Source organism: Haliotis rubra, unplaced genomic scaffold, assembly GCF_003918875.1.
Source record: "Haliotis rubra isolate DU_JTF1 unplaced genomic scaffold, ASM391887v1 Scf69, whole genome shotgun sequence".
NCBI lineage: Eukaryota > Metazoa > Mollusca > Gastropoda > Lepetellida > Haliotidae > Haliotis > Haliotis rubra.
In genome coordinates, this window is record NW_025767401.1 from 1,357,926 (window position 1) to 1,373,151 (window position 15,226).

Below are 15,226 nucleotides of genomic sequence, written 5' to 3' on the forward strand. Positions count from 1 at the left end.
AGTTATCCAAGCTTTACGCTAGTGTTCATAATACTATGTACGAATATAAGAAGTCAGTAAAACCACTATTCATCCCTGCAATAAACTCCTACTCATGTTTATGTTTTAATCCTTATTATGACATTACACATACCTGGGCCTGCTTTATGTAATAAAGCAAAAAGTGGTAATCAGATACAAAGAATAGTATTGACAAGCATAAAGACGATGAACTTTTACATGATAAATGTGCATTCTTTAACATAGCCTCATCATAAGCACCTAGTTAACTCCGACTTTGCATCGTTTGAAATCTTCCAAAAAGGATGTGTTTGTACATTTTAGCCAGCAGTCAAGGAAATGTGCGTTCCATTAATGCCATTAGATGCTAAACACGAAGTTGAGCGCTCAAGATATTAATTTGTGCGCAAAAGATACTAACTTGTGCGCTCAACATACTAACTTGTGCGCTCAACATACTAACTTGTGCGCTCAAGATATTAACTTGTGCACTCAAGATGTTAACTTGTGCGCTTAATATATTAACTTGTGCACTCAACATACTAACTCGTGCGCTCAAGATAAATTTTATTTCATCAGGTCCCTTCAGCGCTTCCGTAATTTGGACTCCTGTTCTTAATTCAGAACTATACTTTACTACGGAAGCACTGTAAGGACCTGATGAAATAAAATTTATCTTGAGCGCACGAGTTAATATCTTGAGCGCACACGTTAGTATGTTGAGCGCTCAACTTAGTATCTTGAGATACACTACTCCATAAGCAGTTCATGTGGAAGCAAGGAGGAGCGGAAACGCGAGCTGATTCATGCTTATTTCAGTCTTGGGTTCCATACAAACACATAACACATCCTCTTGTCAAAAATCATTGTATAGTATAGTACGCCACTTGAAGCGTATTCTGAGGTGTATGTCCCTCTTTCGCACCAGATACCAGATTTGCTGATGTTACAGTGAGTGAGTACAGTTTACACCGCTTTTAGCAATATTCCAGCAATATCACGGCGGGGAACACCAGAAATGGGCTGCACACATTGTACCCATGTGGGGAATCGAACCCAGGCGTGACGAGCGGACGCTTTAACCACGAGGCTACCCCACCGCCCCGCTGATGTTACAGACTTTATTGCGGACAACTTCGACGATCTGGACAAAGACATGGTTATCGTTGATGCATCAAAAATGTATCCAATGCGGTTTAATCGTGAAACAGGATACTGTACGGTCGTTGATGGACCCGAATGGTGTTGAATTTCGCTCAGGACACTGTCTTCACCGACGTGTTTATTCTTCAACTTCCTGTGTTGTTAAAACATATTAAATAAACTACAACACACATACGTATACATAAGGGATTGAAACGGAGGAAGTTAAACGAGGAACATGGTATTTTAGTAAGAAATAAAGTCCAGTATATGTGCTATGGGCTTAACGTGCCCATACTAACCCGGATCCTGGATCAAATAACCATAAGGCCCCTATTTTATATATATATTGTACAGAGTTAACTGCAATTGTACCCAAGGTAGGAAACAGTTACTGATCAATACATGCAAACAAAGACTACAGACTATAGTTCCCCGAAAGCGGTCGACTTTACTTCCAATACATCAGACATCAGTTTTATCATTAAGAAGTATAACACTCAGTGTTTCCATTTCTCATCGTCATGTAATACAATATATACATAATAAAGCCGTAGCACAAAACAAGTTATCCAAGCTTTACGCTAGTGTTCATAATACTTTGTACCAACATTAGAAGTCAGTAAAACCACTACTCATGTTTATGTATTAATTCTTATTATGACATTACACATACCTGGGCCTGCTTTATGTAATAAAGCAAAAAGTGGTCAAATCAGTTACAAAGAATAGTATTGACAAGCATAAAGACGATGAACGTTTACATAAACATGATCAATATTCATGATAAATTTGCATACTTTTACAGTCATCATAAGCACCTAGTTAACTCCGACTTTGCATCGTTTGATATCTTCCAAAAAGGATATATATGTTTGTACATTTTAGCCAGCAGTCAAGCAAACGTGCGTTCCATTAATGTCATTAGATGCTAAACACGAAGTTGAGCGCTCAACAGACTAACTTGTGCGCACAAGATATTAACTTGTGCGCTCAAGATAACTAACCTCAGCGCTCAAGGCATTAACTTGTGCGCTCAAGATATTAACTTGTGCACTCAAGATGTTAACTTGTGCAACATATTAACTCAAACATATTAACTCGTGCGCTCAATTAATCGCCTCTTACGCCAACATGTGTCACTGTAGATCAATTCTAACCCGGATCTTCACGAGTCGGCCCATGGTACAGTTGTAAGATAAAGCATATAAAGTACACATATGTAATACTCTGTATATGTGACCTACGTATTAATCTCATTGTATATATCTTACATAACTATAAAGCTATCGAGCGTTGAACGTTATCACAGGAATTAAATATATTTTCAAACACTATTCTACCATCAAAATATTTTTGTAATGATATAAGAAAACTATTGCTCAAGCGAGTATTTAAAAAAGACATGGTATTCATCTTATATCAAATGAGGGTCACAGTTTTTACACGCAGATTCTGTATGTGGCACATTCAACCATATTGACCTTTTACGGATATTGTTGACCCGAAAGTTGTGAAGTGATATTCGGAATTTACAGATTGCTTTCACTAATTGTTTGTCTCGGAATACAGTTATATATAATTCAGGTTGCAGAAGAGATTTTGTATTAGCATAATGCACTAAAAAGTAAACGACTCCAAACTGTGATACCATGTGTGCTAATAAATCAATAGATATTATAGTACCAAAGTGATCATGTACAGATGCATTTCCCATGTACTGGTTTAGGGTCAACATCAGAATTTCTCCTGTCTTTAAATACAATTACAGAGCCCGGTGTATGTGGGACTTGTTTTGCAAGGAGTTTTCTGTCATATAATATTGAATCGTGTCACCTTGACCCCTGGAATAATACGTGCAGGGTACTTCACAGCTGTCGGAATTAATGGGTGCTTGGTGCGGTGGAGTAGGCTATGTGTTTTATAAATACGTTCCTATGTGCTTTAAACGTACCTTCTTCATGTCTTAATCCCTGGTTCGATTCCCGAAATGGTACAGTATGTGAAACCCATTTTTATGTTCTTCGCCGTGATTTTGCTTGAATATTACTTAAATAAGCCTAAAACCCCACTCACTGTGAAATTAGCCTAATTGTTGGAACATCAACTGATATTTCGGAGATAGTTCAGTTCTTGTGATACGGTAGTATAAGCATCAGTTTCGTCATGTCGGTATCGTGTGAGGCTCGAGCGTGAAACCTAGTTCTGGTCTTCTGTATATTACATCTATGACAAGCTCTTTAACGTACACCAAACTCCTGAATAGAATTAAAACATAATCACCCGGTTAAAACTAAGAGCTTATGATTTTGGATGCTTCGACCTAAACTAACCTGTGCCCGTAAAGTGTAGTGTTAGAACTGGTCTTCAGTAACCCATGCTTGCCGTAAGAGGCCACTAGCGGGATCGGGTGGTCAGGCTTGCTGACTTGGTTGACACGTCATCGTATCTCAATTCCGTAGATTGATGTTCATGCTGTTGATCACTGGATTGTCTGGCCCAGACTCGATTATTTACAGACCGCCGCCATATAGCTGGAATACTGCTGTGTGCGGCGTAAAACTAAACTCACTCACTAAACTAGCCTGCTGTGAAGTCAGCTAGTGAGACCAAAATAAATAGTAAATACATTTACAATGTATTTACAATGTATTTTCCTTTATACAATTTTAAACAATGTGTCCATTACATTGAATCGTACAGTGAATACAATGTGGTACCTGCAGTCGCTGGTCTCGCAAAAAATCCAGATTCGATTCTTTGGTGGGTATTTGTTATGTCAGGATATGGCGGCATAACCGCTGATAATGGTGTGATATATTACACGTTAGCTCCGAATAGCGACTCAGTGTCAGACTTTCAAGATATTGTCAACGTTTAACGTGTGTCGGGTACACCTGGGTTTAAATAGTCACCATTGAACCCGAGCCATTCGCCGTATGTTTAAATACCCACGGGAACAGACCTGGTAGCCAGTACGATTGGCTCGAGCCTTTGTCGGTCACATAATGGCACAACAATGACTGTACGTGGATCAGGCAAGACTGTTTCTGTCTCCTTAACATACTTCGTCATGGCTTTAATATTTAAAATTACACAGCTTTTACCAACAAGTGTACTTAATTTGAAGTTTTTTTGTGTTTCTGATAATTTTTGCAATTGCAATATATGTATGTGAATATATCTTTGAATGTTCAATATAATCTAAAAACTAAATACACCATGGACATTGGCAATTGTTGGGTTTTTTTAAATTATAAAGATATACGTATGGCAGTATGGCAGATGTCTTTGAAAATACATCTTGATGAAAAAATACATTGAAACTACTCTTGTACACAGTGCATAAGACAGCAGATTGAAATATTTAAAAAATCAGACTTTAACTGACACTATTTGTTTTTCATGCATATAATCCACGTTACTTTAACAGAATTATCGAACTGACAAATACCAAATACAAAATGAAATTCAAAAGCAGGGTAGGTATCCGTGGCGTTCCGACAGATTTAAAACAGGCATTGTGACTGGAGCCGCGTTGAGTCTTCAATATAATCCCGTAGAGACAAATCAAGTCTATTGTGCCACTGATAGCCCTATGCCTATATCGAGGCTCTATATACAAGCACTACCATATACAAAGTATTATAGTAACGCAACAGTTCTCATAGCATTACCGCCCTTAAATTGCCACACTCTAATGCTTGCATTGGTTTTTACAGTTAGTACAACACAATCGCGTAATAGCGAGGAGCAATCAGCGTCGTGTGTAAACCATGGCTATTTACTCACTAAATCGCTCCACCGATACCGTTTGTCATTGGGTACAGCTGAAACACATGGCGGGAAAATTGGCGGTGATTGATAATTCGGGGTTCAATATTAAGTGACAATGGCTTATATTTGCTGATCACATAGCTACGGAGTGACACAAAATTGACGTATTTACCCGCCCATGTTGAGGACAGCTATAGTGATACGTGTGTTGATACTAACACTACCCCGCGAAACTAGAGCCCGACTCAGACATGTTGGAACATGGGTAACTATTATCGCTCCACATCAATAACAAACAGCTAGTGGCGTTGAACTAGTACCCCTAGTCAGTTGTGTGTTGCGTTTTGTAAGCACAAGCTGGGTTCTTGGCTTCATGACAGCAGCGGTATTTAAAAGACATATATCACTTTACAGAAAGGGAAAAGAAACGGGACATATTTGCTCTGTTGTTTTGTCGCCTACTAGACATTTCCGGAACTTTACCGATTCTGGGACTGACAAGGTAGGGCGCGAATTGACATTATTGTGACAAATGGTACGTGTATTGTTTCACACTGCTGGTGGAGAACACGGTCTCCTTTCAACCGCACATGTATTTTAGTTGTAGCGTTGGTTGTTGCTAGGCAGCGTGAGTGACAGTAAATATGATATTGACACTGACAGGCATGTCAATGATATAGAAAGCCTTGATCTACGAGCAGACGACACACCGTGCTACGATTTACAACAATTTTCAGTCAAAATGAATTTCTCAAGGTTTCGTGAGACGGGAGATTTGTCCGACCTGACAGTGAATGTTGACGGCAACACGTTTAAACTGCATAAATTCCCGCTGTACACTAAGTCGGGGTACTTCAACAACCTCGCTCGCGGCAACATATCGGATACTCAAAAGGTGGAGTTGACAAACTTTCCGGGTGGTCAAGATATTTTCAGCCTCGTTGCTGATTTCTGTTACAGCATGAACTACGATTTGACTAAAAACAACATCGTCCAAGTACGATGTGCTGCGGAATATCTTCAAATGAACGGAGAAGCAAATCTAATCGAGATATCTGAAAAATTCCTCCAAGATACAATTACGTCTGCTAAAATGAGTCGTTCGAGTGCTGGGATCGTTACCTTGCTGTTATATTGTGCTACTGTTGGGACGCTTGCTGAGAGAGCCGGGATAGTGGACCAGTGTATCGAGGCTCTAGTTGACTGCTGGTTAAAACTACCCACACGCTTCAGCAGCCCGACTTCCAAGAAGCCTTCAGAGGAAAAAAGCGAGAAAGCTTCCAATAACCTATACACTCTACCTGTGGAATGGTTTGTTAAAATTCTAACGCAAGGAAAAGAAAAGGGAGTGAAGCTCTCCGAGTTAGGAGAAATGGCGATAAGGTATGTCACGATTGCTATAGAAAAAGATGAGGCAGACGACACCAAATCGAAGTCAGATTCTAAAGGAAAGATTCAAGATAAAGATGATTCAACCAAAACGAGCACAATAAGTTCGAAATCTACAGACAAATCAGTCGTTAAGGTTGACATTTCAAAAGTCTTAGACGCGATCCTTATGGTGTTGCCTGAAGAGGCGTATGCTGTATCGGAGGTGACTACAGAGTGGATAACGAAAGTTCTCAGGGTAGCAACAGCTCGTGTTTGTTCTTGTCGTGAAGTCCTAGTCAAGATTGCAGGAGAAATGCTCAACAAGCTCTCCCCGGAGGATTTGTGTATTATCTCGCCGTCTGTTCTACACGACATCGTGCTGGAGTCGACCAGGGGCGACGGAGACCATGCCGAGAACGCATGCAAGCTTGTGGATACCTATATGTCTGAGATGGCACGCAAGGGCGTCCTGACGGCAGAGACGTTCAAACTTCTAGCTTCCGCAGCGCCATCTAGCGGCAGAGTCACCCATGATAAAATGTATGAGGTCCTTGAATACATCCTTAAGACAGGTGAGTCTGTAAATCTGTTACTAGAAAACAATGCACATCGTCAGTAACACTGAATTCACCTGTCCTATATGATCAACATTATCAAACATGTTAAAGGTCACTATTGGTATTTCGAGGAAGACTTGATCCCCAATATGCCATGCTTTTCGTAAAAGCTGATTACTGAGGATCAGGGGATTATGAGGTGTGACATGCCCCAGTGTGTGTCATTGTGACCAGGGGACCGGTCAATTATTACAGGAAGCATAGGTCAGTGGGTTTTGATGCACAAATGTGCAGAGTGATCTTCTCCTGATGCTTGTCATATTTTTAGATGACCCTCCCTATGACCGTGTTCATTTTTATTATCCTTACTGAAAACATTAAACACAAAAAAGAAACATCTGTTATAAAATGACCATTTTATAATGACCCTCCCTACTAGTATACTATAATATCTTTTTCCGAGGAACTATCATAGGTTTTGCGACCCCTCCTTATTCCCTCTGATCCACTCCACTTACAATAAATGACTTGTTCCCTTTACGTAGATCAAGGTGTCCTCCGGCTGTTTGCTTAACCCTGAGTATTAACAGACCGTCGTGGACACGAGAGTATCAGATTTCTAAGTGATTCGTTACCATTTGATCTTCGAGAAGAAAGTACTTAAACATAGGCGTTTCCCTTTCTCTGATACATACTGGGCCTTTTCAAGGAGAAATGGCTGTCAAAATTAGCTTAACTTAAGTGGAAGCATATTTGTTCTTTCATATCCGAGACGATGCGCTAATGCAAATACCTCTCCGAAAACAGAACTTTATTACGAAACGAATGGCATGTGACCCCATAACCCCGTCACGTCAGTTAACGCGTAATGTACATGTACTGAATACAGCTGATTGTGGTAATTGCTGGACCGATCCGACCAATCTCCGTTCCCTGCAAATACTTCCATAAATTATCCCCGATTAAAGTGTAAATCTATTTTGAAAACTGCATTAACCTCCCCTGTACGTGTACAATCTGCTGAAACACGTAGGGCTAAAAGTCCCGCAGACGCAATAACAGCACAATAGAAGTTGCAGATCACAATCAAGTTCTCTTGGCAAGTGTTCCAACTCCGTTGGACCACTGCCTTGAAATGGCTTTCTTTATAGCTACAGCAGGATTGTATCTCATCAGATAAAACTGGTGGCAAATGAATCCAGAGTATGTGGAAGAATATTTACCCAGTTCCATTATGCTATAAAATAACATGCCCGGGTACAAAGGGCAGTTGGGGGAAGGGGAACCAGATAGGGCTACCCCACGTGGTCGTCGGGTACTGCATGGAAATAATATAGGTGCAGAGTGATTAACCGCTTACTGGGCGTCCGGGTGGAGCGTACATTACATTTCACCTTATCAGTAATGGTACTTGATACTTGTTGGTATCAGTGCTGGCATTAAATACTGGTTTCGTGTTTTCAGTACTAAAAGGCCTCCAATACTGTTTTTGTGTCACCATTACTACATGACCTCCAAGGCTTGTATTGTGCCATCAGTACTGGAACTCAATACTGGTGTTGTGTTATCAGTACTGGTTGGTCAACAATATTTAATTTAGTTTATGTTAATGGTATCCAATAGTGGTTTTACATAATCAGTACTGACATCTGATACTGGCTTATGTCATGAGTACTTCAAGTCTACCATACAGGGTTATGTAATCAGTACTGCATGATCTCCGACTCCGGCTTTATGTTATCCAGTTCTGGTTGTCATCAGTACTGGCAGCCGATACTGCATTATTTAGGAACATATAGGCTCTTGCCAGTCGTGGTCTTCTTGTTGGATTACAAAAGCTCGGATCTTTGAAAGTCCGTACACTCTGAAGTACCACAAAGGTAATCTGTCAGTAGGGTTAGGAAGCCTCCTTGTGGACATCTATCAGGGCTGGTCTACCTATCATGACAAACACTGGAGGGTAACACATACTGTAGATAGCCGGATAGGACATATAAGCCTCAATTACCATCGCCTGCCTTGTGTCATTAAGTGGTATCCTTGTTCCATTGCCCTGGATAGTTATCGTATATTGCCACATGGGGTGGAATGACAAGGCTGACTATGAATGTTCTGTCGGAACCATGAAGCGGCTCTGTACTGACGTCAGCTTGGGATTTTCCCAACTAATGTGCTTGTTCCTTTGTATGACAGTGTCAACATATTATCGTGGCATAAAACTTCTATACCTGTTGATTTACAGCAATGCCTCATATATAAATTGTATCATAAATACAGAAGGCCCCTGTCTTGAAGAGAAATGGATGGTGTACGACAGATGTTATAATGTATCTACAGGAGTAAAGGCCTTTTCAATGACGATCGGTTTATTGTTTAACGCCACACTCAGCAATATTCCAGCTATGTGACAGCTGTCAGTAAATAATCCAGTCTGCAACAGACAATCCAGTGATCCGCACGCATCATGAGCATGGATCGAGCATCGGTTGCAATGACACCCGACAATGTCCTGCGTGTACAGTGTTGCTTTGGTGTATGTTGAAACTACTCGTTTGTGGACAGACAGATAAGAGCATGAAAACTTATTTCACTTCCTCGCTAATACCGGAGCATATCCCATATATATGGAGTATACGTGTAATGTTTTCGTGTCTGCTCTTCCAGAGAAGGACAAGCTTGGCAAGGAGCAGAAGCGGGAGCTCCTGGAGCAGGTTAACTTCAACCTGTTGTCGGAGGGGACGCTGCAGCAAGCCTTCGACTCGGATATCGTCCCCCAGTCTCTTGTTGCCCGTGGGGCACTGGCTCTGTGCCATAAGCTTAGGTCCGAGCTGGACTCGGTCAAATACATCGCCCAGATGCAGGAGGAGGAGCTGCAGAAGTACCAGGCCAGGGCAGCAACATCCCCCCTGGCTCCAGCCAACGCTTCCAGGAACTCGGATTCCGGTAGGTGTCCTGTATAGCAGGGTTCCACTATTTTACACATCCCCCCCTGGCTCCAGCCAACGCGTCCAGGAACTCGGATTCCGGTAGGTGTCCTGTAAAGCAGGATTCCACTATATTACACATCCCCCCCTGGCTCCAGCCAATGCGTCCAGGAACTCGGATTCCGGTAGGTGTCCTGTATAGCAGGGTTCCACTATATTACACATCCCCCCTGGCTCCAGCCAATGCGTCCAGGAACTCGGATTCCGGTAGGTGTCCTGTATAGCAGGGTTCCACTATATTACACATCCTCCCCCTGGCTCCAGCCAATGCGTCCAGGAACTCGGATTCCGGTAGGTGTCCTGTATAGCAGGGTTCCACTATATTATACATGACCCCCGGTTATGGCCAACGCGTCTAGGAACTCCGATTGGTATCATATATAGCAGGGTTCCACTATATAACACATCACCCCTGGCTCCGGTCTTCACCCCTATGCCAGGAGTCTTTCTCCAGCAAGATTAGATCTATATCTTCCTTTTTTAATGCCTACCTTTCTGACAGGTTCATATGTGACATTATATTCGTATCCATAGTACAAGCAAGTGAACAGAGTCTCTCCCTACTCACACTCTGACAAGTAGACAAAAGCCCCGTCTCTATCTATTCACTCTGACAAGAAGACATGAACACCGTCTCCTTATATTCACAGTATGACAAGTGAACAGTTGCCCCGTATCAATATGTTCACACTCAGTCAAGACTTCATGAACACCTCCGTCGATTCACTCTCAGACAGGAAGACATGTACACCTTCTCCGTCTGTTCACAGTCCGAGAAGTGGATAGTTGCCCCATGTCGTCTATTAACACTCAGACAACTAGACATAAACGCTGCCCCTCTATTCGCACTCACACAAGACATCAACCTCGTCTTCCTCTACTCACAGGTTTCTCCGACTCCCGAGAGAGCCTCAAGGCCAGCCCGGACACCACCGATGCCGTGAAGGCTGCCCAAGACGTCCTCTCTGCAGCCAGATCCAAACTCTCCGGTCCGATCTATTCCAGCCATCGCGTCTCCCATCTGCCCTATAACGCCCCAGCTTCTTCCTACTCAGCCTCCACAGGTGTCGAGCACGACATCAGCCTCGATGACGAACTGGAGTTCAAGTTCGATCGCAGCTTCCGGAGTTTGGACCAGAGAGCCAATCAGCGACGTCCCACGTACAACCCCTCTTCCAGCCACACCAAACATCGGACCTACTTCCCGTACTCACATAGGTACTAGGTTTTACAAGCTAATATTCTCCGTGTGTGTGCGTGCGCACGCACGCACACACACACACACGCACACAACTCTTCGATCAGGTTTGTCAGCAAGAGAACTGGAATCTTTGTAAATTTTCAAATTGGACAGTTTGCTTAACTTAACCTCACGATCTACAACGTCCTTTTGGAATTGATAATGCTTCAATCTCAGTCCATATCCAATCTCAATGAAGTCAGATCTTAGTTCTCACTCCACTAAATAAAGGTACTTTATATTTATTTTAATAATTTTCAACATCATTATGACATTTGATAGAGGAATTGATTGTATGAAGCACTGTGGAATGTGGTAACTATTTAACGTGGCCCATTGTCTCTATATTCAACAAAACGGGTGAAAACAGCAGTCTGTGATTTCTGTGATTGATTGTGAGGGTTTGTATCAAAGATAGTTGTGGCGTAAATTCGTAGTCAATGCTACTAAATGCTCTTACGAAAGCAAGGCAGTGTTTTGTGGGAATCCGTTCCTAAAGCAAAAAAAATCTTTGAAACGATCCCTACCTCATGTACATAATTATATTTCATGAATTAATTCACACAACGACGATAATACTTCTGTATATATATATAGTGCGTATTTCTTCTATTGCCAAACCTGATTACACTGATTTTACACAGAAATTACCAACTGAAAGGGTATATTTTAATGTATATATATTTCATGCATGTTTATAATTTATGATTTCCCGATACTAAGCTTAAAGCAGACACAATACATATTTATGATTTCCTGTATGCACATGTAGATTTTACTGGAATAGTGCCAATACGTGATTACAATTCAAAATTCTATTATAAAGTCACTTATGTTGAAAGAGAAATTGTGCTCTATTATATTCTACTTACGTTGGTTCCATGGCCCTTGTGACTACAGTATTCATATTTCCGGGGTATTCTGTTTGTGTTTATAAATCTGAAATAACATTGTACTTGTGTAATGAATGCTTAAAACGTTGTGCTTATACAATTTGTCTTTTATCGCCCGGATGCGATGTTTTGAAAAGTGACTATTTAAGGTTTACCTATATTAAGTGCTAGACTGGAACCCTGTCAAGTGATCACATATATACGTGCTAAGTCAGGACGCATCCCGCTGGAGGAACAAGTCTGTTTAATTAAGTACTACGATTTCCTATGCCTATATTCCTATGTTCAGTAGGTTTATTCACATGATACAACGAAAAGACACGTACTGGGAATAACGCCAAAATATTGTTGTGAGACTGAACGAATGGTTTAATTATGCAAACTGGAAATGATATACTCAGTAATTCCGCTATTTTTGTTCATAATGTTTAGTATGGTGATGATTATAAAATATGTGAAACAAGAAACATTGTGTTGTTTTGTTCATACAATCGATTTAACCACTGTGTCGACACAATACAAGTGTGAGTGAGTGAGTTTAGTTTTACGCCGTTTTTAGCAATATTGAAGCAATATCACGGCGGGGGACACCAGAAATGAGATTCACACACTGTACCGGTTAGGTCCCGTAAGTCCGACCATTGAATTGGTGCAGAAACAAACTGGTCGGTTTGCAGGGGTGTGTCGTAAAGGTCGACTAGTTCTAGACAATGGGGCAGTCAATGTTTTTACAACTGTACGGTTAATGCTAAAATGTTCACCGGAAAATAACTGAACATAAATCACGCTGTATATAATGTCATTTTTATGTGTGCATTCATTCGGACAGTAATTTCTATTATCAACATGATAAATAATACATATACATAAAACACAATATGTACATACAAAATGCTTATAGCACTAAAATTATCAACATTTTATTTGAACATTCTTGATAGACATATATACTTTTAACGTAAAGTTGATAGCTGTCTTTAAATAACATGACATACAATACATAATCTAACATTATTTACATAAAATGTTTATAGCACTACAAATGACCATTTTCTTTGAATATCATTGACTTAAATTAGATAACTATATCATATCTTCCCGAAATTCTCGCAATTTACCTAACTTAGTTCTATTCTATTTTCTGAGATTATGATATCACAACAGCTAATAAATTTTAAACTGAGTGTATTTGCCTTCATCAATTCTTTGTAAATTGTCACATAATATATTTTCACTATCGCCCTTGTAGATTTCCATATGTTTTGCACACAGCGTACGTCACTATCTATGTAATTGTAAATTATTGTTAGGGAGCGACATTGATATAAGCATGTTTATGCTTGTTTGACAATCCCGCCATGATAAATATGTTTAAACCATACATTAAAATATCCATAGTATTAACATGTATTATTAAAGTAACCTTTTTATTTAGCCTATGAGGAATACACAATATATTCAAGATTGATTTTGCTGTCACTTTTTAATCTTTTTTAGAAATATCGTTATTTTTGCTACAGATTTACCTTGACTTCGTTGTGTACAGGTCTGTGGTTGTGGTCTCCAGGTATTTTAGAAATTATGTCATTCAGTGTTGAGACTTGATCTGCAGTCTTTCTGAATGCATTTCCACGAGATCCATTCTCTCCCAATTTCCTCTTTTTCACAATGAACCTAAAACCATTTACATAAAGGTATCTTCCACCACGAAAAGTAGAAAGAAACTGAAGTCTTATTGTGCATTTGCCGTAAATGAATTGTTGGGATTGATGATGAATGTCAGTTCCAACATTCTTATAGCCTGCAAGTTTATGTAAGAAATTGAACAACTCACTACTAATGAACTGAGTGAACTAAATGTTCATTGAGTGAACTCACTCGCTTAAAAAAAGCATTCACTCACATACTGGTACACATGTCTTATTTCGTTTCTTCAGTGAACACATTTTACATTTTGTAGAAAACCAATGTCTTAATCCCTTACAAGAACACCGTTGTCACAACATCAAAGGATTTTTACCTCGACCCAAAGGTCTAACTTACGGGACGCGACTTACATGTGGGGAATCGAACCCGGGTCGTTGGCGTGACGGGCGAACGTTTGACACAATACAAGAGGAAATGTTGTAATACAATGTTGTACATTCTTCTCCTGAATGTAAAAAGTTGAAGTCGTCAAGTGAAGGAATGTTTGTGTGTTTCTTTTCAGTTATGGTATTTTACTAGACATTTAACAAGTCAAACACAGAAAATGTCCTTATTCTCTCCTTAAAATAGCAAAATGAAGATAAATTTGACCAGTATGCTACACATAGAATTCAACAGTCGGCGCTTTATGACATTATAATACCGTTAGTGTTTCACATTAATTTAAATCAAGCAAACAAACTGTCTGAAAACAATTACGCCATTATTTCCCCTAAAAGGTGAAACATATTACTTTTATACATTCGGAACATACCAGCGAAGAGACAAATTGCGTAGATCGATGCTCATGCTGTTAATCACTGGATTGTCTGGTCCAGACTCGATTGTTTACAGTCTCAGACCAACGCCGTACAGCGGGAATATTGCCGAGTGCGGCGTTAGACAACCAACAACAACTACTCTAGTGCACTGTCAAACAACAACTACTCTAGTGCACTGTCAAACAACAACTACTCTAGTGCACTGTCAAACAACAACTACTCTAGTGCACTGTCAAACAACAACTACTCTAGTGCACTGTCAAACAACAACTACTCTAGTGCACTGTCAAACAACAACAACTCTAGTGCACTGTCAAACAACAACTACTCTAGAGTGCACTGTCAAACAACACTGTGAGTGACAAAACTACGCTAAAAGTTATACGCGGCCAGCTTTTACTAGATTCCGCAGGTCAACATGTTAGCAATTTTACGTCTTTGTCAAAATACATCTTGTAATTAAGAGAAGGATAATTAAATCGCTTTCATTGGTTTATAAATGAAATATATCAAAACCAATTAAGCATACCTTTATCCTGCCTTATCCATGGGAGGCAATCAGACATGAAAGTCTGCGGGTCAGTGAACTGGAACACAATCACACCTGCCGTTAACGCCTATTATATAAGTATATATACCCAGAGGCTATCACACAAAGGTGGGGACCTGTAACAATAGTGACCCTTGGTCAGTCGAATCAGTTGGAGCCAAGGACTCGGTAAATAATAAAGGATGCTTGAAGAGGAGTATTGTGAAGCAAGGTGAGTTTCAATGCACAGATAAGGTTACAGTC

The 15,226-nt window shown here is 40.3% G+C and overlaps 1 protein-coding gene and 1 long non-coding RNA gene across 2 annotated transcripts in view; one reads left to right on the forward strand and one right to left on the reverse strand.

The window, feature by feature from the left end:
* The window catches only part of LOC124258359, a 20,624-nt gene continuing 5,398 nt past the window's right edge, over positions 1-15,226 (reverse strand). Inside the window, exons 2-3 of the long non-coding RNA XR_006893575.1 lie at positions 506-525; positions 1-11 (exon numbers count right to left, since the gene is read on the reverse strand). This is a non-coding gene — a long non-coding RNA (uncharacterized LOC124258359). The remainder of the gene's footprint in view (positions 12-505; positions 526-15,226) is intronic.
* On the forward strand, positions 5,147-12,432 carry LOC124258358 (BTB/POZ domain-containing protein At5g48800-like). The gene is made up of 3 exons (XM_046692452.1): positions 5,147-6,863; positions 9,513-9,791; positions 10,720-12,432. Exons 1-3 carry the CDS (start codon positions 5,663-5,665, stop codon positions 11,055-11,057), a joined length of 1,818 nt encoding a protein of 605 aa, XP_046548408.1. The 5' UTR covers positions 5,147-5,662; the 3' UTR covers positions 11,058-12,432.

Bases quoted from the DNA above. Each gene is read 5' to 3' on its own strand.
- LOC124258358 (XM_046692452.1), top strand. From the start codon at position 5,663: ATGAATTTCTCAAGGTTTCGTGAGACGGGAGATTTGTCCGACCTGACA. The intron at 6,864-9,512 runs GTGAGTCTGTAA...CTGCTCTTCCAG, and splicing joins TGAATACATCCTTAAGACAG to AGAAGGACAAGCTTGGCAAG. The intron at 9,792-10,719 runs GTAGGTGTCCTG...CTCTACTCACAG, and splicing joins TTCCAGGAACTCGGATTCCG to GTTTCTCCGACTCCCGAGAG.